This window comes from Lissotriton vulgaris, chromosome 4_1 (genome assembly GCF_964263255.1).
Source record: "Lissotriton vulgaris chromosome 4_1, aLisVul1.2, whole genome shotgun sequence".
NCBI classification, from domain to species: domain Eukaryota; kingdom Metazoa; phylum Chordata; class Amphibia; order Caudata; family Salamandridae; genus Lissotriton; species Lissotriton vulgaris.
The window spans coordinates 1108832089-1108854611 of NC_141691.1; the positions used below are offsets into that span (position 1 = coordinate 1108832089).

Consider the following 22523-nt stretch of genomic DNA (forward strand, 5'->3'; position numbering starts at 1 on the left):
CTCTCCTCTCGCCTTCGTCACAACTTCCCTCTGCCTCTGTCTCCTCGTCTCCTTCTTCGGTGTTTCCTCGTCTTCCTCTCGTTGTAGTTCTCCGCCCTGCTCCTCGCTCCCCCGGCGTCCCACACTCTCTATTAGTGTGTCTGGCTTTTTCAATCCTGCACAGCTCCGCCTCTCGGATGTCAGCAGAGTCAGCACAAGTCGAGTCGGCGTAGCGCCCCCGGGGCACTCCTGTTGGTCTTCCTGGTTCTCCCCGTCACAGGGGGGTTTAGTTAAAGTTTGTTTACCACACACCAAATCCTTCTCTAAAGTGGCATACAGCTCTCGAGGTGCTTACATGGATATAATCCTGAGTTGACAGTTGGAATGTTCATGGTATCATTTGTCATGTGGGTGAAATGTATTCTATATGAACATGGTCTGTACCTTGTGAAGAATAAAATCATAAAATCAATAAAGAAATAAAAAAATAAAAAATAAAAATCCTATAATCCTAACTGACTCTGGGAACATGGTAGAAATTCGAGTTTAGTATGCTTGAACTCAGAATGATAAAATGCATCTTTTAGTGAAGTTGGTTTTAACATTCTGTATTTGAAAAAAACACTTTTAGAAAGTGGTTATTTTCTGACCTAACCATCCAGCCTGCCTCTGCTAGTTTGTGTATTGTCTGTCTGGTTTGTGAGTGACAGGAGCTGGGGGAGACGCCAGGAGACAGGGTGAGTCAGCATAGGCTGAATAGGCACATCTACACATAGATGGGTGGGAGGAGTAGCACCTGGGTCTGAATAGGGCTGGGCCTGCCTTCCACAATGCTGACTCCACCTCCTGTGGTGCGTCTGAAGACCCTGGCCCACACTGACAGAAGTAGAAGGTGCACACTGGCAGAATGCACCTCAAACTGGTTTAAACTAGGTCCAGGCCCCTCTGCCTTCAGAGGACAAGGGAATTGCTGGTATAAATATTGGGGCCAGCCCCCAAGACTTTAGAACTCTTTTGGGATAAAGAAGACTGCCAAGAAGAAGAGCCCGAGAAGCTGTAAGGAGGGACTACCACTTTGCTGTGTGCTTTGCTGTGTTGGCCTGCAGTGGCTGCTTCTGTCTTTGGCAGTGAAAGGACTGGACTGAACTTTCTGCAATCTACTTTTGTGAGTTTCTCCAAGGGCTTGAGGTAGAGCTTGCCCCCTGTTAAAGAAGTCTCAGGAACAGCAAAGACTTCAAGCTCGATGCGTCTACGAAGCCGCTGCTGACTCCGTGTCCTGAAGGCTCCGCAGAGGGCACCGCCGCACCCCTTGTCCCATCGGCGAAGCCTGCTGACGCTGCCACCGAGCCGCTGCGCGCAGCGCGACTTGTGGGCACTGCACTCCGCACTGCCTTGCTTCACGACGCCGCCGTGGTATCCCCGACACCGCCGCTCCATGCCGGACTCGGCGCCGCTGCTTGCACCGTGGTTCGAGACCAGACGATCGTAAAGTTACACAACGCACCGCCTTCATCCAGCTCCACAGCCTTGGCCTACCGACGCCGGTGCCATCGACTCCCATTCGTCAGCAGACGACAGTGCTTCAGCAACGACGACGCTGCTTGAACCGTGACCTGCCAGCACCGTGACGAGCATCGCCTTCATCTCACACCGCGACCCTGGTCTCACCGGCGCCGCCACCGAGCCGCTGCTTGCACCGTGACCTGAGGTGCACTTCGGCAGCACCCGATGCCTGCCGACGCCAGCACTCCTGACTTCACCAGAGAGGAGTTTGATCTGCAACGCATGTGACTTTGAGGGCCCGACGACTCCTGCAACGACCTCCGGAACCGGTGCCTGCAGATGCCGTGTTTTCGGAAGCTCAAAGAGTGGTCATGGATGCCCTGCATTTCTGAAAGGTACTGTTTGCAGGTCTTCCCGACACCGTAGCTGGCCCGCGACGCCGCGGTCAGCCAGAACTGTTTGGATTTGTTTGGTCACGACGCCGTGATAGCCCCGGACGGAGCTATCGACATCAAGGAACTGTGTTTCAACGTTATTTTGACAACTGAAGATATTTAAGTATTGTATTGTGGATTTTTATCATTTTGGTCTTGTTTTAAGTATATAAAAATATTGGATGTTTTTCTAAACTGGTGTGGTGTCCTTTTGTAGTGCTTACACTGTATTACTGTTGGCTATGTGAAAATGCTTTACACATTGCCTCTGAGATAAGCCTGACTGCTCGTGCCAAGCTACCAAGGGGTGAGCAGGGGTTATTTTAGGTGTGTAACTCCCTTATCTTGACCAGAGTGGTGGTTTCTGCCTGGCTTTGGTGCAAACCTTAGCCAACCAGAAATCTAATTTTTAACACGACTTATCTTTGATATGTCAAACCATCATCGATTTCTTCTGACCTGATTTAGACTTAATTTATCTCATCACTGGCTGGCCATTCACGGGGAAGCTTGTTTGACCCCGATTTTGTTCCATGTAGATGTGATCATGTTTCCACCTACTACACTTTGCACTTCATCATGTTTTGTCCCTTCAATAAAAAAAAATGCAGGAAGTCTTTTGATTTACCTTTGCTGGCCGGCAAGCATTTCAAACAAGTTCGATCAGCTTTGTTTTATTTACAGCTCTTGTCTGATGTGCACATCTGTTTTTATCTGGCATTTTTGTTATAAACAGGAGCAGTCCGACAAAGGAAACTTTTATTACATGATTGATGTTTTTAAATTTGTATTTTTTTTATGGTTTTACATTGTGCTAACCGAATAAAGACCATGATGATGATGAACTGTGTAATTTTATTGAGGTGAATAGAAAATTGCCCACAGGTGCAGTGTGTTGAATTACTCCAAATCCACAAATCCTATAGGAATGTACCAGAATGATTGTATGATGTCATCAGTGATGGCATTTAACATGCCATAAGTGATGTAATATGTGAAGTCATAAGCAGTGCATGGCAGAGGCACAAGGTATAGTTAGCTCAGCAAACAATAACTGGGGAATTTCAGAGTTTTTTTGTTTTTCATCATTTCACTATAACATGACTAACTTTTGGGGTTTTCAGTGCACGAATGTGTCTCTGTGCGTGTGTGGTGAACACATTGCAGAAGCAATCATGTCACTCACTGGGAACCGCGAAATATGGAAACTATTTTATGACCACTTCGGACATACGGAGGTCATCATCATAATGACAGCCCCCAAACCACTCTGCAGAGCTTTAACCTTGTCATGACTTGTAAGATTATGCTGCATGGAGGACAAGATTACGTGATACGTTTTCATTCCCATCCATTTGAGCTAGGAACATTTTTGGTGCAATCAGCAAAAATAGAAAATTATGTGCTAAATGTGTTAGAGCTATAATTATGCTGTGATGCCATGGTGTCAACTAAATTCCGTAACATTCACCATTGCCTACTGATTTATCAGAAGTTTATTCAAGAAAGGCAAAAAAAACAAAGATTCTGTCACAAGTCAGTGCACATTGCTAGCTGCACTTTGAAGAAAACAGCATTTTCAAGCTAACTACCCTTAAATAAATGCGAAAACAAATAACTGGTAACATCTCTCATGTTTATTATATCACCAGAAACCCCCAATGGCAATACTAGACCACATTACACAGCTGCCCATTACGTATTCTCTAGTTACCTCTTATTATTGGGAGTCAATAAGGCAACATGTATTCAGTGCTGCTGCAAATTCAGGCTTTTCAGGTTTTAAACGAACATGAAATGAACATCGCAAGTATTAACATGATGAACTCTAGTGCACACTTACTTAATGCTTTGAATTGCAGGGCTGTATGAGTTGCATTTAAATTACTTCATCAACAAGGGTTTGTAGATTACTAAGGTATATTATATTGTACTTACAGTTGGGTGCTGCGTATTGTGATGACGGTCAGGGCAGTATTCTTATAGCCATTTAGCATTTGAATGTAGATATGCTGGGCTCTTTTCTAGGTTAGTCGATTTTACCCCACCGTATAAGTAGTTAACTATTACACTTGAACTGACATTTACATTTCTGCTTTTTAATCTTTTCCCATTTGGTACTATGGGATCATCACCTTGAACATCTGAGTTTCTTTTTACTCTCTTATAGAAGGGTGAGTTTATCAGTTCGTTTGACTTTTCCGACGAAACCAGAGTTTTCGTGCTTGAAGATGCTTTTTTTAAAACAGGCAAGGGTGAATTACTTTCTAAACACAACTTTCTATAAATCTTGTCGAAGTTGCTTTCCTCTTTTTCATTCTTTAAAGAGCTGTTTTTCTTAATGTTTAAATACACTGATGACATTTGTGCGATATCAAATTTTTTAAGCTGAATTTCCCCATCAGGAATTGGTGAGCAATACTGCTTACACGTGGTGTGCTTTGCCATTTGCAAGCCAGCCTGAATGTTATCTTCATTTCTTGGTAAATTCGTTTTTTGAGACACAACTGGAATGTGTTCAAACGTTGCGTGTGTTGCACTTTGCATCAAATGCTGTGAATGCATACAACAAAAACACCCTGCGCTTTCACTGCAACAGATTTCACGTGCCTGATTATCCGCATTTGAAGTAACTGCTGCTGCAAGAGAATGTTCGCACGTGCCTGCTTGAATTATTGGACAACGAACATCAGTATACTCCGGCCTATCACCTACAGTCTTTCTACTGACGGCGTCTGTCCCACACAAATCTGCTTCATACTGGTGATCTATTTCCAGAGGTGGAGGCTTCGTCATTTCCCTTCTACTTTGTAATAGCCCCTCTGGCATGAGAATTGCCCTGGCTGTTGAAGAACTACCATCGGAAACCAAAGAAGTCCTTGATCCTTCACCTGGGGTAACAACAGACTTTTCATGAGAAGAATCAGAACACGCAATTTCATCAGGTTTTGCAACCAAAGTGCTAGTGGGAAGAAAATACTTGTTACTTAAATAAACTGGTGAATATTCAAGACTCTGCGCCCTGGTCTTATAGTGCGTTGTGGCCAACGTGCTACATTCACTGGCTGTCTTAACACTCGACTTCAAAATAGTTGAGCCCGTTGCCTTATGTTTGCATATGAAGGATTTGGCATATTTACTCTTATAGGAGTTTCTTCGAGTGCGGAATGGTGGCGTTGACATAGGTCCTAGCATGGACCTGGCGATGCGCTTCACTAACCCAGAGTATACATCCCCGAGTGAGTAAGTGCCCTTTGATGATGTGTTCAGTTCTTCATGAGCTGCCTGAAAAGAGGAGCTTGCAATTTCCTCAACATTCGGCTTGTCTAGAAGTTCCAAAGATTCAGAACAACCAGTATTTTGGGAATGTATTTCACTTTGATCGCCGAGATGTTCTGTTGGTTTTCTATTAGGTGAATTCATAACCATGAATGTTCTGTTATTCCTTATAGATTTCATTTTCTTTAACTTCTGATGCTGATAATCTGCAAAGTAACAAAACAGGCAATTACCTTTTATTTTTTGGGAGTGTTTACTATTAACGTGTCTGTTATGCCGAATAGTACCACGTGAATTAACAACTCTAGGACATGCGAATCAGCTCAAGCTACTGACAGTAGGCTAAAGAAATTCATCTCTGTATGCTCTGCACTGCGCACCGGCAAGCGACCATGAGACAAATCAAATCAAAAGATTTATTCGATTGTGGAAAACAATCATAAAAGCACAAAAATATTAACAACAAAAATCTATATATCTAAAACAACTTCATATAGAGATTCACTCATTTACATATAACAGTTAAGATCCCACATTCATGAGGTAAAGAAACATTCGAAAGTTAAAAACAGATTAACCCCTCCCCTGCTGGTGACGGAACCACTCCGTCAACAGAGCGGTTCTGTCACGGCCCACTCGGCACGCCTGCGCGGCGCGGATTCCGCGCCTTCGCTGAGCGTTCCATTGAACGGGCGGGGCCGTGACGGAACCGCTCCGTCATGAGCACAGCACAACTGCGGCTGGTGACGGAGCGGTTCCATCACCAGCATGGGCGCGCCGCGCGCCCCCCCCTCCCCCGCCCCCTAGCACTGCTGCGGAATAGACGCCGCAGTGAAGGGGTTAAATAAACACTTGCTTTTTTTGACTCAAAACCTTTTTTATAAAAAATACCGTTCTAAAAAGGCTATGCACATTATCTAGTTGTTGTAATGCCAGAAAGGCAGGGCGACATTGGCGAAGCCCAAACCGTTTTAACACAGTAACTAACCACACTTTTCTGAAGTGCGTATAACATCTACAAAAGAGAATGAAATGAATCGTGGTTTATTCAGAAATGTTGTCACAGGGGCATAACTGGAGGCCATGAGACCAGTCATTTACATTAGGAAAAGTAACTAGTCTGTGAAAGATTCCTAAACGAAATCGAGTGAGGAGGTACCTATCATAATCTGTAGAAACAAAAGTGAGGTAAGGTTGAATATTAAAAGTTGTTAAGATCAGCTGGTTATATAGGACAGTGGGTTTTGCCATTTTAGATGATATTCTAGCAGAGTCTAATAGTGTCAAGCCCTGTGATTTTAATTCCTTCCTAGTTATTCTCCCGATATTTCTCGGGTTGATAAACTATTCTAAATGATCGAGATCCTGCCAGAAGTTACAGATTTGACTTATCCATGGGATCCTCAGGGCTCCATCCAACTTCGAGACATCCAGAAGAATATCTCTATTTAATTTCGTCTCTTCCTTAGTCCAGTCTGTGCCATAACAGCACAGGCTCGAGCTTAATTATATCAGAAATAAAGGGTAGACCTAGCTCCGCATGGCAAATACGGGCCGCGGTACCATTCGGGACGGATAAAATATGCTTTAAAAAGGTGTTTTCAATCCTTTGGATGGGGAGCAAGTCAACTGGCCCCAAACCCCAGTCCCATTGACTGCTGCTGAGACACATTTTGCTTTGTAAATCTTAATGAGCTCCTCGGGTTGTCTTTTCCCTAATTTTTTTGCAAAAGTACTAAGGGCAGAGGTAGTACGTAGCAATGTCAATTTTTTCGCCAACACAGTCTGTGACCAGGAGTCATTATAGGCGAAAAGTATTCCCAAGTTAGAAAATTTCTTAGTGGCCTCAATCTTCTGTCCTGCCACAAACACATCCTTAAGTCTTGTGATGCCAGTGCCACAACGCATAGCAAAAGTTTTAGAAGAATTAATTCTTAGACCTATATTCATAAAATTGGTGAAACCATCATGTACCCTCTCAAGTCCGACTTGTGCGCGGACATCAACACCACATCATATGCATACAGAAGGGCGGGTATAGGTCATCCCGCCACTTGGGGGAAGAGATGATTATCATTTAAAAGAGCCTTCCCCAATCTGTTTATATATAGGTTGAAAAGGAAGGGGGCCATAACACACCCTTGCTTAACTCCGCTTTTTATTAAGAAAGGGGCCGTATGTTCACCATGCATTCCATGTCGCACGCGTGCGTTGGCATCACAATAAAAACGTTTAAGAAAATAAATTATCTGGGTATCAACCCCATCCCACCTAAAATTGACCAGTTTGTTATGAACGACGCAATCAAATGCTGCCGTTAGGTCAACAAATGTTAAAAATAGGTTCGCCTTCTTAGATCTCGTATATTTGCCTACCAAGAGAGACAGGTTCAAATCCTGCTCCACAGTTCCTACACCGGATCAAAAACAATATTGCAGGTCCCATAGGACAGAGTTTTCTTCCGCCCATTCCTGCAGGCATTTTAAAATTACTCTACCCGCTACTTTTGTTGTAGTATCCAATAGGGAAATTGGCCTATAAGAAGCCGGATCTTGCCTATCCCCCTTTTAAAAAATGGCCACAATGGTTGATTGTACCCAGGTAGATGAAACTGCTACACTACAGCTAGCATTCAACCCCTGTGTTAAAAGGGGGCCCCAGAAAGAAATATTAGATTTATACAGATCTACCGGGATCCTGACCGAGACCTGGTGGAACGACTCCTCAGTGCCCGACATCGCCATAGCCATCCCGGACGGCTACAAGATCACCCACAGGGATCGCGCTAACGGAATTGGAGGAGGAATAGCCATCGTCGACAAGTCCACCCTCAAAGTCGCCACCCATGCAGACGACACCCTCAACACCACGAACACCTGCACTTCCAGATCCACACCGAAACCAACACCACCCTCAGAGGAAATCTACAGGACCCCGAGCTCAATTCAGCGACTCCATCGCCGACCTCGCCAGCACCCACGCACTCGACGCAACGGACTACATCCTCCTCGGGGACCTGAATTTCCACCTCGAGAACAACAACAATGCCAACTCCGCCACCCTTATCGACAACCTCAGCCTCAGACAACTCGCCAGCGCACCCACCCACGCCGCCTGCCACACGATGGACCCCGTCTTCTCCACAGGCACCCACGTCACCTTCGACCACACCACCGAACTCCACTGGACTGACCACCGCTGCATCCATTTCACCTTCAATGAACCAACCACGCACCACCGCACCCAACAGCTACCTCGCCGCTGCTGGAGCAAAGTCAACGAAGACCAGCTGATCACCACCCTCGCCCAAAACCCACCCACCGACCCCACCAACCCAGACATCGCAGCCCACAACCTAAGACAGTGGATCGACAACTGCGCCAACACCCTCACCCCACTCAAGAAACCCTCCAACAACTACGCCAGCAAGAGAACCACCTGGTTCACCGACGAGCTGCTGACCTCCAAACGCAAATGCTGGAAACGGGAGAAGATATGGCTCCACAAACGCACTCCGGACAACTACGCAGCCCACAAGGATGCAACCCGCAGACATCACCATCTCATCAGATTAGCCAAGAGACCCTCCTTCAAAGACCGCCTGGATAACAACGCACACAACAGAAAAGAGCTTTTCAGCATCGTAAAGGAACTCTCCAGCCCCAGCGTCAACGCCAACGACATACTGCCCTCACAAGAACTGTACAACTCACTGGCCATCTTCTTCCACTGCAAGATCGCTGACATCCATGACAACTTCAACACTATGACCGCCCCAACTGCGGCAGACCCCACCTCCCCTGTGAACACCACCAGAGCCAACTGCCTGACCTGGTCCAACGTCAACGACGACGAGACAGGCAAGGTCATGAACTCCATCCACTCAGGATCTCCGTCAGACCTGTGCCCACACCACGTATTCAACAAAGCAGGCGCTGCAATCGCACCCCAACTACGGAAGGTCATCAACATCTCCTTCCAAACAGCGACATTCCCGGAAAGCTGGAAACACGATGAAATCAACGCCCTCCTCAAGAAGCCCAAGGCGGACCCCAAGGACCTCAAGAACTTCCGGCTTATCTCCCTGCTCCCGTTCCCGGCGAAGGTCATTGAGAAAATTGTCAACATGCAACAGGCCCGCCACCTGGAAGACAACAAAATCTTGGACCCGTCCCAGTCTGGGTTCAGACGAAACCACAGCCCGAGAGAGCCCTCATCGCCGCCACAGACGACATCAGGCGCCAACTGGACAACGGAGAAACATCAGCCCTCATCCTCCTGGACCTGTCAGCCACCTTCGACACAGTCTGCCATCGCACTCTAAAGACATGCCTCCTAGAAGCCGGAATCCAAGAGAAGGCTCTTGAATGGATCACGTCTCCGGCAGAACCCAGAGCGTCCACCTCCCGCCGTTCTGATGCAAGGCCACCGACATCATCTGCGGCGTCCCCCAGGGCTCATCCCTCAGCCCAACGCTGCCAACGTGTACATGGCCGCCCTCGCACGAGTGGCCCGCCAACACGACCTTAATATCATCTCCTATGCTGACGACACCCAGCTCATCCTCTCCCTCACCAAGGACCTGCACACTGCCAAAACCAACCTCCATGAGGGAATGAAGGCCATCGCCGACTGGATGAGGAACAGCCGTCTGAAGCTGAACTCGGACAAGACGGAGGTACTCATCCTCAGACCCACCCCCTCAGCCTGGGACGGCTCCTGGTGGCCGACCACACTGGGAACAGCACGACACCCACCGACCATGCACGCAACCTAGGATTCAACCTCGACTCCTCCCTCTCAATGTCTAAACAGGTCAACGCTGTCTCCTCCTCCTGCTACAACACCCTCCGCATGCTCCGCAGGATCTACAAGTGGATCCCGACCTACACTGGCTCCCTGTCGACAAAGAGGATCACCTTCAAGCTCCTCATCCACGCACAAAAAGCACTCCACAACGCCGGACCAGCCTACCTGAACAGCAGACTCAGCTTCTACACCCCCACCCGCCAGCTCCGCTCCGCTAGTCTCGCCCTCGCCGCTGTTCCCCGCATCCAAAGAACAACCTCCGGCGGCAGATCCTTCTCCTACCTCGCCTCCAAGACCTGGAACACCCTCCCTACCTACCTATGGCAGACCCAAGACCTACTCGCCTTCAGAGGACTCCTAAAGACCTGGCTCTTCGAGCAGTAGCGGCACCCCCTCCCCTGAGCGCCTTGAGACCCTCACGGGTAAGTAGTGCGCTTTACAAGTACTCTGATTGATTGATTGATTGATCGCATCTGGGCCGGGAGCCATACCACCCTTACTTACAGAAAGGGCCTGCTCGACCTCAGCCAAGGTAAACAAAAGTGCAGTCGGTTGTGGTAAACCTTCCAAGTGACAGGCTTCCTGGGCACAACTATTCAACTTGTCTAAATTTCCCTCCCCGAGAAACACATTTTTAAAGTGTTCAATCCATTGCCCCTCGCTTATTGCAATTTCAATTGTCGGACCAGCCTCAGTAGATAGGAAAGGGGCCCTAATAGCTTTCCAGAAGGCCGCACTTTCATTAGCTTTTGAGGCCGAGTGCAAGGCATCCCAAGCCTCCTTTTTTAAGGTGGCTTTCCTATCCCTAATTGCATTTTTATATGCTCCTCTAGCCAACTTTAGGTCAATATTATTCCAGGTTTTTTTTCAGTTCTTGTTTTAGGCGGGAGTAAGCCTGGGTGCACCTAGAATCAAACCAGCCATCATGCCTGCCCTTACGGCTTTTATGTTTAGTTAAAATCTCTTTAACAGTATTAGTTCTTGCCTGAAATGCATCTAGGATGCTTTCTGGAGTGGCTGTTTCGCTCAGGCATATCTCTATATCTGAGTTACATTTACCCACCAATGTTTTGACCATTATTGCTGAATCCACCATTGTCCAGCGGAGGGCATAACCGTTGGTGCTATTGGTTTTTCTTTTTGGGTCTTAGCGATGCCTTAGACGGTAGTATAATTTCCAAGTAGAGCGAAAAATGGTCACTAAGGGGGTTATCAGAGACATAAACGAGTGAAGGCTTTGTGCAAGGCTGTGTGAGATTAAAATGTAATCAATAGGAGAAAAAAAAAACCCTTCCATTAAACGTCCCAGGCATAGGGGCGGGAACTAGGCACATTTCATTTACAAATCCTAATTCCAGGGAGAAGATAAGTTCATTGAAGAGTTCCCCTAAGACTGAGTGCCGGAAGTGAGATTAGCATGCCCCATCGTCGTTCAAAACTTCACATACTTTGTCCCCTGCATTCAAACATAATGTGCAATTAAAATCCGCAACAAATATCACCATTGTATCTTTCACCTCCTTGCCCCACTTTCCATCGAGTTCAACATATTTAAGATAACAGTTCTCACTTTGTCAAGGGGAATATTGTTGTAGAAATTGGTAATGACTATAGAGTGGGAAGAATCTAGGTCCAGGTATCATTAGCAAGCATAGTTGTCCTTCTGATGTTAATTCTACTCGATATATATATATATATATACACAGAGCCCGCCTTTTGCCCTGCCAATCAAGCTATCAACTGCTGAGCAGTGTTATGTCTTATATCCATTCAGATGGACCGGCTCTTTTGCCCAGGTTTCCTGGAAACACAGGATCTCAAAGGGGCTGATAAATTCCTCCCACAAATGATTGATTAACTTTGAGGAGATACCAGCAATGTTCCAGGAAAGAATATTACAAAGGGCAATTTTAGCACTCGCAGAACAGTTGTCAGTGGTTGTTCCACTTAAAACCTCTCTTATGTTGCTATATGGCAAAGGAGCATTTAGGGTGTCCAAAGGTTCAGCCAAGGAACTAGCTTCCACAGTTATCGATCTATGTGCCTCATTTCTATCCCCTAGGTTAGAAAGATTGGGCGCGTAGGCAACTTTTTCCACTCTGAGCAAGTCAAAAGTTCCCCCTAGACCAGAGGCATTCACTATGGGGTAACAGGGTGCCAAATTCCCTGTGTCCAGTCAATCGATATCCTCCAGCGAGCGCAAAGCATCGAAGCGGTTGTTCACCGGGACCAAGAACCTAGACTCCCCCATGCCCCTGAGATTGTCTCCCATGTGGAACGGCCCTCGTGAAGTATGACAATTCGATGGTTTATAAAAATAACCCAGGCGGAGGATATGAATATTGTTGGGGTTAAAAGGCCCATTATTTCCTCTCCCCAGAATCTCTTGAACTAAGAGGGGGGAGCTAAAAGTTAACACAACACAATCGCTGTTAAATAACTTGGCTGAGGAGCCCACCCACCCTATTCTTCGTGCCATTTTAAATTCAGAGTAGAGAACGTTCTCTAGTCCAGTCTTTTCCCTCAAAAAATGAAGTGACTTTTTCCTTAGCGCCACCCAGTGTTCAAAAGCATTGTGAGATAAGGGAGGGACATTAGCCAGGATCACCGTGTAGGGGGTAGCCTCAGGGGGAAGATTTAGGTTACACGGGGGACTTTGGAGATTTTTAGAGAGATGGTGCGTGTACGATGCTCTCTCTATATCCTTACGTAAAGCAGGAGACCTGGCAATCGCAGTATCAACAGGATGGTTAAGAGGTGCCACAGAGGGACCTTCTCTAGGGGGAGGCTGCCTATTACTAGCTGGCGTAATTATTATAACTACATCCTTAGCTGCGGTATTACTCCTACCCTATATTTGGCCATTTTTTAGAAGGCTCGTGTGACCTACCCCCCCTGTTTACCTCCAAGTTATTCACGGCACGGGAACCTGGCTTAGAGCTATTTAAAGAGACAGCTGAATATTTATTTCGAACAAGTTCCTCCACCTCGGCTAACTTTTTTTCTACATTAGTGATTTTTAACATAATGGGTTCCAACAGTGTAGACATAATTGTGTCAATTCTTCCCCAAAAAATTCCCATCTAATGCTATATTGATGGGTTTATCTATCATATTGGTCCCCAATTTAGTCGGTTTCCGCGTATTTCTACTCTTCCGTTTTTTTAGGGGTTGTTCTACAGCCTGAACAGTCTTGAACTTCGAGTTTTGTCCCCTAGTAGTGACTGTGGGTCTAGCCGGACTGGGTGCTGGCTCAAGGAATAATGGAGAGGCAATATCCATTGATCGTTCAGCTATTTGACACAAGTTTTCACCAGACTTTGCAAGGGATATCTCTTTGCTAATCAACACTCGTGATTCAATGAGTTCAGTTGTCAGGGAAAGTCTACTTTGTGCAAAAAATGGTTCCAGAGACAACCTCAGCTCTGTGAGTTTTATTTCGTTTATGAGTGCAGATTCTGCCCTTGCCAAAAAGGGGTCTAAGGTGCCCACTACCACAAGACCTTTGGTTAACCTCCGTTTACTCATTATAAAGTTTAAACATATGCACATTGTTTTGTAGGGTCAAATCAGCCAGGTGTTCACAAATACAGTTATTACAAATATCGTCATCTTTCCCAAATGTTTAAAGGGGGATGGCCCAGCCCAGTCTCCTACTGTCTCTGACAGGCCCGCCCTTGGCCTGGGCTTGGCCTGGGCTTCGTCCAGCGCGCGTCCCGCGCCGCATGGGGAGAGGCTGCGCGATGGTCCGGCTTCCCCCTCACTCACGGCAGCTGTGTGAACCGAGTTGCGCCCTGGGAGTTGCAGTCCTCTGCCAGGGTGATGGCGTCTTCACTAGGACAATGGGCGCGTGTCCCTGGGACCCTCGGCCTACCAGGAAGGCTCCGACGGCGGCTGACACCACCGGAGGCAGGAGTAATTAATAGGCGGCAATGCAGGTGGATAAAGATCAATTTGGGCGACCATGAGAAAGTTGCTGCGGGCTGTACTCCGGAATATGCGCCAAACTGTTGCCTGAATCCTTTCCATCTGTGATGTACGCGCCTTGGTACTGAGCTGAACTACTATTTGCATTTGTATGGCATAATACGTTAAAGAACCAAAAAAAAAAGAACTCTAGGACTGAAATGAATCCTGGATAGTCATACTAATTTGTGTAAATAACTAACAGTAGGAACACATTTATTATTTAGCAATAGCAACACTAATTGGAAGCATTTGGGAATAAAAAGTCTGACTGTCCCCCTAGACTTTAAAAACAAGCTGAGCCTCAGACTATAAGATTGACAAAATGACAAGAAATTATTAATATCTCCTGTAGAATTAATCGACTAGGACATCTCCGAAAAGCCACTACGAGCAGAGATCCTATTTTGATTACAACGTTCTTTTATCTCAAAATTGACCAGTACAAAGGACCGGTCAAGGTGCACTAATAGTTTGTGATGCAACTCAGACAGTAGGTTTAGGAGTTTTTTTGCCCGAAAGAAAATATTACTTACTTTCAGTAAAAATATTTCCGGTGGATGCTATATCTTCATGCTTCAGGTTACATATGGCACCCCCTAAAGTCAGCTCATTGGATTTTTTAGCTACAGTGCGTTGTGGTGCGCGGAGAGGCAAGAATTAGCTTTCAGAACAGGGACAAAACAGCATAAATGCATTTGCACACATTGAGATCTTATTATGCCAGTCAGTAATTCATCAATGGAGAGGAAGTCTAGTGACGTAACTGCTGGAATATTAAGTATCCTTCAGAAATATGGTTACAAAGCTAAGTCACTTTTTTTAAAAAATAGATCCCTCTTCCAGCAGTTTCCCCACATGAAAAATGAACCCCAAGCATAGGATCCAGAAGGTGGGACTAATTAGTGGTGGTTAACCAAGAAAGTCATGAAACAAAGCCCTGGAATGTATCGCTCGGTGTTTACCAGAGGTGCGAGACAAACAAATGACATATCTCTGCTTACACTGCAAAATGGAGAGCCTATATTTTAGCATCCTTACATGATATCGGCCTGGAAATTGAACGGTCAGCTTTAAAAATGCCTAACTATAAACTAATTTCAAAAAACCATATCAAAGCAGAATCGTTTAAATTGGATAAAATTGCTTTAGCGGAAAAAAACTATGCATGATACGTGATTAATTCATATCAATCCCCGTGAGTTCAGCAATATTTAAATGTCTTCTTTTCTGTAAAGTTTAAAAAAATGTTTCTAAGGCTACGAATGGGTATAAACCCAAGAAAGGAGGGCACTCGTTCTTGGATTAAACAGTGGCCGGACTCTAATTGTGGTTGGCCACAGGAAACTCTTCTACATATAGTATGTGTATGCACGAGGTTGACTAATCTTAGACGTGTTTTTCTGAGACCTTATTTTCTGATGAGTGGTGCAAGATCTGCTTGTCAGGCATTAATCATGTCATTGTCCGGTGAATCGGTTCCACTACTATGTCAATTGGTAAAAATTTTAATGGCAGTAGATAAATGTTTCATATAGGGTAGATCCCCTCTAATTTTATGACCTTGGTGCTATTGATTTTAATGATTTATAATGTTGATTAAATTAATAATTTTTGTTATGATGGTATTAATTTGAAATGTAATATCAGCGGGGTTATCATCTCAGCAAACTGATGCACTTTTTGCACATTAGATAATTCGAAAGGATGGGAAATGAATGTTCATAGGTCGATAATATAAGTATGTAAAGCACACCGTCACTTTAACCTATATTATGTAATTCAAGATGTAAGGTGGCTAGATTTGGGCTTATCAACAAGGTTTTAAACTGTATATATGGGATTGTTTTTTGTATTATGTGAAGAGATCTCTTGTTTTAAAATGTAATTGTGTTTTTTTGGTTAATTATGATGCTGTGATTGCAATGATTTTAAGTAATCAAGCAATAAAGATGATATACAATAAAAAATGACATATCTTCGGAAACGCCATACTTACCTGGTAGTGTTTGGAGCAATTGGTCCTATGTGGTGGCTCTGGAGAGACCTCGCACCACCTCAGGAAGAGATGGCACTTAGTCACGTGTGGTGCCACCGCTGCGTGATGACATCAGTTTGTCTTGTATTTTTACGCACCCTCAGACGCAGATCAACCTTGACCGGCCATAGATGACAGCGTGCTGAATCTATCTTGGGACTGTTTTACAATTCCAAGAGTCCACTCTGTAGAATGGTGAGAAATTAGGGCAGTGAGTAATCTCCGGTTGGATTAAAGTATCCACAAGAAAGAGAAACGGTAAGAAACTTGCTCTTCTGGTGGATATTTCCAACTTCAAAATTCATCACCTTTTCAAGTAATACTAAGCAGTATGTCCCAAAGGAGGCGGGTCTGAGAAGTGCACTCAGGCCAGGAAGAAGTACTGCCCCTGCCTGCAAACATGACCGTTGAAAAACTAATGCCTGGTGAAAGTGTCTAAGATGCCCATGTAGCAGTATGGCAAATGTCCACAATTGGCACTCCACTTGCCAATGTCTTCATGGCATATTTGGCCATGGTGGAATGAGCCTACAGGCCTTCTGGGAATTCCTTCTTTGCCAGGGCATAGCATGTTTTCATGTATATAGACTGTATTGTTTGTTTAAAACCATTACAATTTAAAACTTATTCGATTCAATCATAAAAAGGACCGTTAAATAAAAACCCACAATAACATTGTAGACAGATGATGGTCAAATAGAAAATACAATTGATTTGTTTAAAAAAAGAAACCGCTGGTTTTAAAAAAATACAGAGCTTGTTAATTACTTAAGACCTTCAAGTGCATCGTGGGCAGATAATGTTCACCTGGGAGATCAGGAACGGATCAGCTAATATTAGCAGTTTAAGGTTCTGTTGTTGAGCCGGCAGACTGGCTGCTGCCCTGCTGAAGTGAAGGAGATTTGGCAGCACTAATGTCTTCCACCAGTCTTGACACCTTGTTGACAAATTTGGTAAGCCCAATATTCAGCTTGATGTTTTCAGGATTTAGGGCAGCTATTATGGGTTGGCGGCATGATCGAACTCCTAGCCTGATCCATTCACCCCGCAATAGTAACCGTCTGTCTGTAAGCATAGCGGGGCATACACAAACTATGTGTTCCATTGATTCGGAGTGAAAGCCGCACATCCTGCATTCACTGCTGTTACCTGAGCGGCGTCATTTGGGCAGGTTCATTAAAAAAGGCCAATCATCCATCCTCAGAGCTAAAAACTTTTGTTTCTAGTAAAGTGTAAATGTGTTTGATAAGTGGGGCAACTCAACACCTGGTTTAAAATTGGAAATTACTGCCCAGGCGTGTTTCCTTTTTGACAGGGCTGCCCTGTCTGAATGAAAAGACCACAATCTGACACTCTTCTTGAAGGCAGCCTTAAGCACCTGCTGGGAGGGGTTTGTTGCCCAGACTTCTTTGACTCCTAGTAATTTTAGGCTATGATCCAGGTGTTGCCGATACTTCTGGCTGGTCTAATATTTCGCTATTTCTTGCCAAAGTCTGGCCTCCAGGTAGCCACCCTTTCATGGCGGAGTCTATTGCAGAACTTTATAAACGTGCCAGCCTCTACGCCGTGATGATTCAGTAGGCCCAGTTTGAGTCGATCTTGGGTTGGCGAAGCTGATTTTGGCAGACGAAAGTCACGTTTAAAAATGTTGGTTTGTTAATTTGTTTAGTAAAGTACTCATTGTGCCCTTCGTGATCTCATGCCCGTACGACAGAGAGTTGATTATCCTTGCCTTCATCACTTTCAACATGGGGGTTAGGCTTGGGCCAAGTAGCTGTTTTTTCAGTTTCGTGGCAGCGGCCTCTAGTGACAGGGCTTTGGTCCTTAATGTTTCTTTTTGCTTGACAAATGAGCATCTGCAGTCTAAAAAGATACCCAAGTATTTGTAGTATGATGTTGATTCGAGTTTTGCATTATTAAAGAACCACCCTCCGGATGGCTTTTTTGCTTCCCGAAAGATATTGTTTTACTTTTTAACAGATTCAGTTGTAAGGAGTTTCTTGTAGTGTAGGGAAGCAGTTCATTGAGAAGTCTCTGTAGGCCCCCTTTTGTATGGCTTAGCAACATCAAGTTGTCGGCGTATAGCAGATTGCTGATGCAGGTTCTGTCTAGTTGGGGGGAGGTGGCAGTTGACACTATCTAGTGACGGGGATAGGTCTGATATAAACAAGTTAAAAAGGACTGGAGCCAGCACACAGCCTTGTTTAACGCCAGATTTAGCTCTGATTTTCCTGGACACGTGGGAGCATTCATCCAGCTTGATTCTGATCCATGTTCCCGAATGGAGTTGGACAATTGCATTTAAAAGAATAGGAGGTATGCCCCAGGGCTCTAATTTTTGCCACAGTAGGCCCTGAGGTACACGGTCGAAGGCCGCTTTAAAATGAACGAAACAGCAATGCAGCTGGGTTTGTTGAGTTGCCGCTTTCTCCATCAGGACAGTTAAGGTGAGTAAGTTAGTTGTTGTGCCAGAGTTAGACACAAAACCAGTCTGGTTAAAAGGGAGGCGCTTTGTTGTATCGGCCCAGGCCTGCAGCTCTTCTAATAAAATACTGGCATAATATTTGGACTCGACGTCTAGGAGTGCTATCATTTGGTAATTATTAGGGTCATTTCTCTTCCCACCTTTATGAATTGGGTGAATGATAGCTCCTCGCCAGGACTCTGGAACGGTGTTGTTAAGCCTGCATTGGAGAAACAGGGGGGTCAGATAAGCTGACCATAGGTCTACGTCAAATTTGAACATGGCCTGTGGAAGACCGTTTGGCCCTGGAGCTCCTTCAGCCCTAGCTTTCCTTATGGAACATAAGATCTTGTTTATTAGCTCATCCGATGACACTATGGTCTCCGACGGTAAGTCACAGTTTTTTTGCCGGGCCCTCAATTATTGGCACTTCTGTCACATTAGTGGATGAGTAACTGAGATCTGATCGTCTTGAGCTCCTGGGTTCTGAACATAGAATCACTGTGTTGGCTGAACTGTGGGCTTCGGAATGGTCATCCTTTGAGCTATGATCTTTGAAATGCAATGATAAGAATTGGCTCCATTCATCTGCGCTGATGTTTGCATTGCCGTCATCCCTTCTACTTCGTAGGCCCCGGTTTACAAGAGACCAGAATTGCTTTGAATTGGGATTTTTGCTTTCGTGGATAAGCTTCAGACAAAATTGATCCAAAGCTGCTTGTTTTTCTCTGCATATTGCAATCTTAAAGGCTGCCTGGGCTTGCTTGTAGGTATTAAATTTGGTTTTGTCACTTGAGCTCTTCCTAGATAGGCGCAGTGCTCGATTTCTTTGTGCTTTTAACAGCTTTGTAGCTAGAGAATTGCGACATTGAAATGCTTGTTGCCTTATCCTCTGCTTTGGTAGGGAGTCTTCAAATAGTTGATTTATGAAGCTACCCAAGCTGCTAATAACCGAAGTTTCTGCTTCCATTGATAGGTGTAATAGAGCTCTACATTTTTCCATCATAGGATGAGCTGTAGCATCCGACCATTTTATTCGCTTTAGGTTTTCTATTTGACAATCTGAATGTGTATGAGCGAGTTTCTGGTGACATGGGGTATGGGCCGATAGTGTTATGACTTGTGGCCGATGGTCGCTCTCGCCTTGCGATGCGATGTAGAAGCTCTCGATCAGGGGAAGTATCTCTCTGCTCCCTAAAGTGAAGTCCAAGGAGTGAGTTTGACCGGCTGAACGGGTCCATGCTGGGGGAATGTCCGTATGAAGACGCCCATTTAGCACGGTAAATCCTACACTGCTAAGCGGAATTCCCGCATACTCCCCCAGTTTCGATGGTCTATTTCCAATAGGAGTCGACTGTGGAGAAAAATGTGCGGGAACCATTGGGGGATCGATCCCTATGTCCTCTAAAGATTTGCAATGGCGGTTGGTGTTGGAGTCTCCTGATGTTATAGTTGGTATGCTGCAGTGCTTGCTTGGTAGATTGCAGACGATGTTGGTTAAATTGTCCATTTTGGGTTTTTTCTCGACGGTGGATGGGGAGATGTAAACATTGAGGAGAAGCAGCTGCCTATCAGAAGGTGAACTTCCTAACTCTATGGCAGAGAGCCAGTTTTCTTCAAATTTTATCTGTGTGATGCGTTGGGATAATTTAGTTGATACATAAATCGAGAAGCCGCCACTCTGCCTACCAAACTTCGACTGTCTTGAGGCGAATTATGTAAATTCCAGGTAACCTTCTATGGGGGTGCTCTCTACTGGCCAGGTTTCCTGTAAGAGAATGATGTCATATTCCTTTAAGAAACAGAGGGTAGCAGCGGATTGATTTTTCGGCCCAAATCCGTTAATGTTCCAGGAACAATATTTTTAGGCCATGGTGGGCGATGTTTCAATTGTTCCGTGTTCTTGATAGAGCCCCTGGCAACCATGACCAATCCACCCTCTCAGAGATTTGCTGGTTAAATATGTGCCCTGGAGTTGTTGGCGAATGGCTTCTTGCTGACTTTAGAGCTGAAAAAGGGGCCGAAAGTGTGCTAAGGGAATGAACCTAGTTGTTTTCTAATATTGATGGATAGTGGGGGACTCTGCGTGTTGTGATTTTTATGCCCCAGTTTTTAAATTGCTCGGTTTTTGACTAGACCAAATCTCGGATTGCTGGAGATGCTAATGTGAGTTGGGTTGCTTCACCCATGTTGAATCCTGTAGTTGGTATAAATTCAATCGCAATTATGTCTTTCGAATGCATGGTACTTAAGTCTGGGGAGGATTTGAAATGTCTGAGAATATTCCCTCGATTGAGGATATCGTGAGGGCCTCTTGAGACGTATTTTGGGGTTAGCAGCAGTTTAGTGTCTGGGCTGTTGATTGCTTGCGTAAAAACCTCATCAATCGTTGCCAGCTTTGTTTGTTTTGAGTTTTCTTCAATTGGCAGCTTAATTGTGGCCATGGCAGGCGGTTGAAGAAACAGTTCTTGGTAATGGGCGATTGGAAGTAAAACAGGGGGTCTTTTACTTGTGACCACAAGCTGGTGACAGTTTGATAAATTTAAGGGATTCGAGTGAGCTTGCTCTTTGGATGTGCACTGTGGGCCCATGTTGTTGTCCTCTATTACAGATGGAGTGCTGGCGACGGTGTCCACGAGTGGCGTCTGATGATGTACGGAGCCTTATTGCCCTATATTGGGTGCTAGCGCCACTGTTGGGGGTTGATTAAAGCTGGGTTTTACTTGAATGAGTAATTGCCGGGGGGGGGGTAGGTCATGAACTGGCCCTGCCAATTGACTGCTCTGTCGTGAGAGTTCTTTCTGGGTAACCGGTTCCGGCGCCATTGGCTGCGGGCTCGGATTTGCTCCCGTCGTTGCTGGCATAGCTTGCTCTTCCCATAGTGATGAGTTGATCTTTGGGAGGTAACTAACTCTTGAGCTTTTGGTTTGCATTGTTTGCTTATTCCGGCTCTTCCGCTGTGTTATTTTTCACGTTTTAACAGCCACTGTGAATTATGAGGGTTAGATGATTCTGTGGGGATTACATTGCCATCCGCTGGCTTCACGAGGTGCGGGGAGAGAGGTTGGGGTTGAGGTTCCACTTCCGGAGGAGTAGGGTTCTTGACCAAACTGGAAGCCTGGAGCAGGGAGTCATGGGGCCCTGGCTCTGGTCGCTTCTTGATTTCCATTAACACTGAAGAAAAAAATTGAGGTAAGGATGATGGAGAGTCAATTATGGGGGAGCAGCAGCATACTGATTGGACCAGTCGGGCTTGGGTTTCGGCTTTTGTAATGAGTGAGTTAGGCGCCTCCAGTCTTTGATCAATTCCGGCAGTGTACACCGCTAGTGTGTTTAAAAGGTGCACCTGCAGGTCTATCTTATCTGATTGGTAGGTCAGTGCAGCGGCCGTGGTTTAAAGGGTTTGCAATAATTGAGACCATAGGTCATTAAGATCGATTGAGGTTTTTTTTTTCATGCACAGTGGACTTATTAGGTTCATTAGTAAAGTATGATAGATCAAAGTAGGTGAGGCTTACATTCTCGTTGGGCCACTCTTGGTTGACCGTTTTACTTGACTTGGCTTGGTCGGTGTTATTTTGAGAACTTCCTGGATGTGACTGGTTGGAATTACTAAAGTGAGCGTGTGGTGGGTCATGACCTGTGGTGTCAAAACTCTAGTATTCCTTGATTGATAATCCTGTTTGGTTATGGTTGGGAGTTTTAGTGCTATTGGGTAGAACTGACTCTAGTTTGGAGCAGACTGAAAAGTTGGCAGAGGTACATCTTTGGGGATGATAACTTGAAGAAAATACTCTATTATTGCTGGTGGGCTTTTTGGTGTCGAACTCCCAGGCCCTCCAGCTGCTGCATGAATCGTGGGTTGAACCAGGATTTGGTGTGATGCAGCTTCTATGTTCATAGGAAAGGGAACTGGAAACTTATCGGAGGGACTATATATTTTTTTTCTCAGGGCTATCACTGGGGCTGAATGTTTTTTAATAATCCCTTAATGAGACCTTTTTTATTGTTGAGTTTGTGGGCCCGGCCTGGCCTGATTCTGGCATGCAAG

At 45.3% G+C, this 22523-nt stretch overlaps 1 protein-coding gene across 2 annotated transcripts in view; it reads right to left on the reverse strand.

Moving 5' to 3' along the window:
* Window positions 1–22523, reverse strand: part of LOC147722941 (uncharacterized) — a 796795-nt gene that overhangs the window by 14800 nt on the left and 759472 nt on the right. For both annotated transcript variants that reach the window (XM_086965340.1, XM_086965341.1), the window contains exon 13: window positions 3855–5401. In XM_086965340.1, coding sequence (XP_086821466.1) covers window positions 3897–5401 — 1505 coding nt within the window. In that variant the 3' untranslated portion in view covers window positions 3855–3896. The remainder of the gene's footprint in view (window positions 1–3854; window positions 5402–22523) is intronic.